At 54.2% G+C, this 1,084-nt stretch overlaps 1 protein-coding gene across 1 annotated transcript in view; it reads left to right on the forward strand.

Annotated features, from left to right (window-relative positions):
• AKAP8L (A-kinase anchoring protein 8 like) overlaps positions 1-1,084 on the forward strand; it is a gene marked incomplete at its 3' end in the record, with an annotated part of 12,864 nt that overhangs the window by 1,476 nt on the left and 10,304 nt on the right. The window contains exon 2 of the mRNA XM_017839732.1: positions 711-744. Coding sequence (XP_017695221.1) covers positions 711-744 — 34 coding nt within the window. The remainder of the gene's footprint in view (positions 1-710; positions 745-1,084) is intronic.

Here is a 1,084-nt window from a genome sequence, read left to right on the forward strand (position 1 = left end):
CCAGACCCAATTCCTGATGGAACTGGGACCAGACCCAATTCCTACCAGATCCTGGATTTGTTTCCCACTCCAGTTCCACTCAGCCCCCCCAGTTCCACTCCAACCCCCACCTGTCCCTCCCCTCTGTGCCCATTTAATGTCATTTGGCCTTTCCCTCCCCACCTTTATTTTGCCATTTTTATTCCTTTTCTGGCTTCTGGAGCGGCCTCTCTTCCCCTGGGGCAGGGATTCACCTCTGTGTTCCATGGGAATGGAATGTCTCAGCCTGGAGTGGTGACACGTTGGGGGAAAGAGAGGGGAAATTAATTAATTAGTTCATTTTTGTGATGGGGGGGGGCACTAATTAAGGACAAAATCCCGCCAGGAACCTCCAGGTAACATCCCAGGACAAGGAGAGCCAGGACAGGGCACGGGAATGTCGGTCCTGGGGTGGCAGGAATGGGATGAAACTTCCCCAAAGCGTCCTGATTCCCCCATTTTAGGCAGGAATTGGGCTTTTCCCGTCGTTTCCACTCCCAAAACCCTCAGCCCTGGAAACTCTTCCCAAGAGCTCGGCTTCGAATTCCACCCTGGGGGGTTTTTTGTTGCCCCCAAAAGGTGCTTTTGTGGGGCTGGGGCGACATCGGAGGGCTGATTCCTGCTGGATTGGGTGGAAAACTGCTGGATTTGGGGCCCTGGGACTGTCCCTGATTGCTTTGGGCTCTTTTCTAGGTTATGGAGACTGGAATTCGGGCACGAGCAGAGGCAAGTGCGGGATGTTCCTCCCTCCCCCTCCGGAGCCTTTCCCGGGATGCTCCGGGTCGGTGACGTGGCCCTGACCCCCCACGGCCTCTCCCACTGACCATTCCCCCCTTTTTCGTTCCCAAATTCCCACCAGAGCCAGCGGAAAATGGCGCTGCTGGAACGGGAAAACTGTTCTGGGCAAAAGATTGGGGGGTTTTGGGGGGTTTTTCCCCTGCAAACAAACGTTGGAGAGGCAGCGGATCCCAAACTCCCCCTCGGCACAAAATAAAAGGCCCGAGGGAGGAAAAGCCCAAATTTTAAAGTGTTTAAACTAAAAAAAAAGAAGCTGGGAACACATCTT

This window comes from Lepidothrix coronata, unplaced genomic scaffold (assembly GCF_001604755.1).
Source record: "Lepidothrix coronata isolate B3197 unplaced genomic scaffold, Lepidothrix_coronata-1.0 Scaffold471, whole genome shotgun sequence".
Taxonomy (NCBI): domain Eukaryota; kingdom Metazoa; phylum Chordata; class Aves; order Passeriformes; family Pipridae; genus Lepidothrix; species Lepidothrix coronata.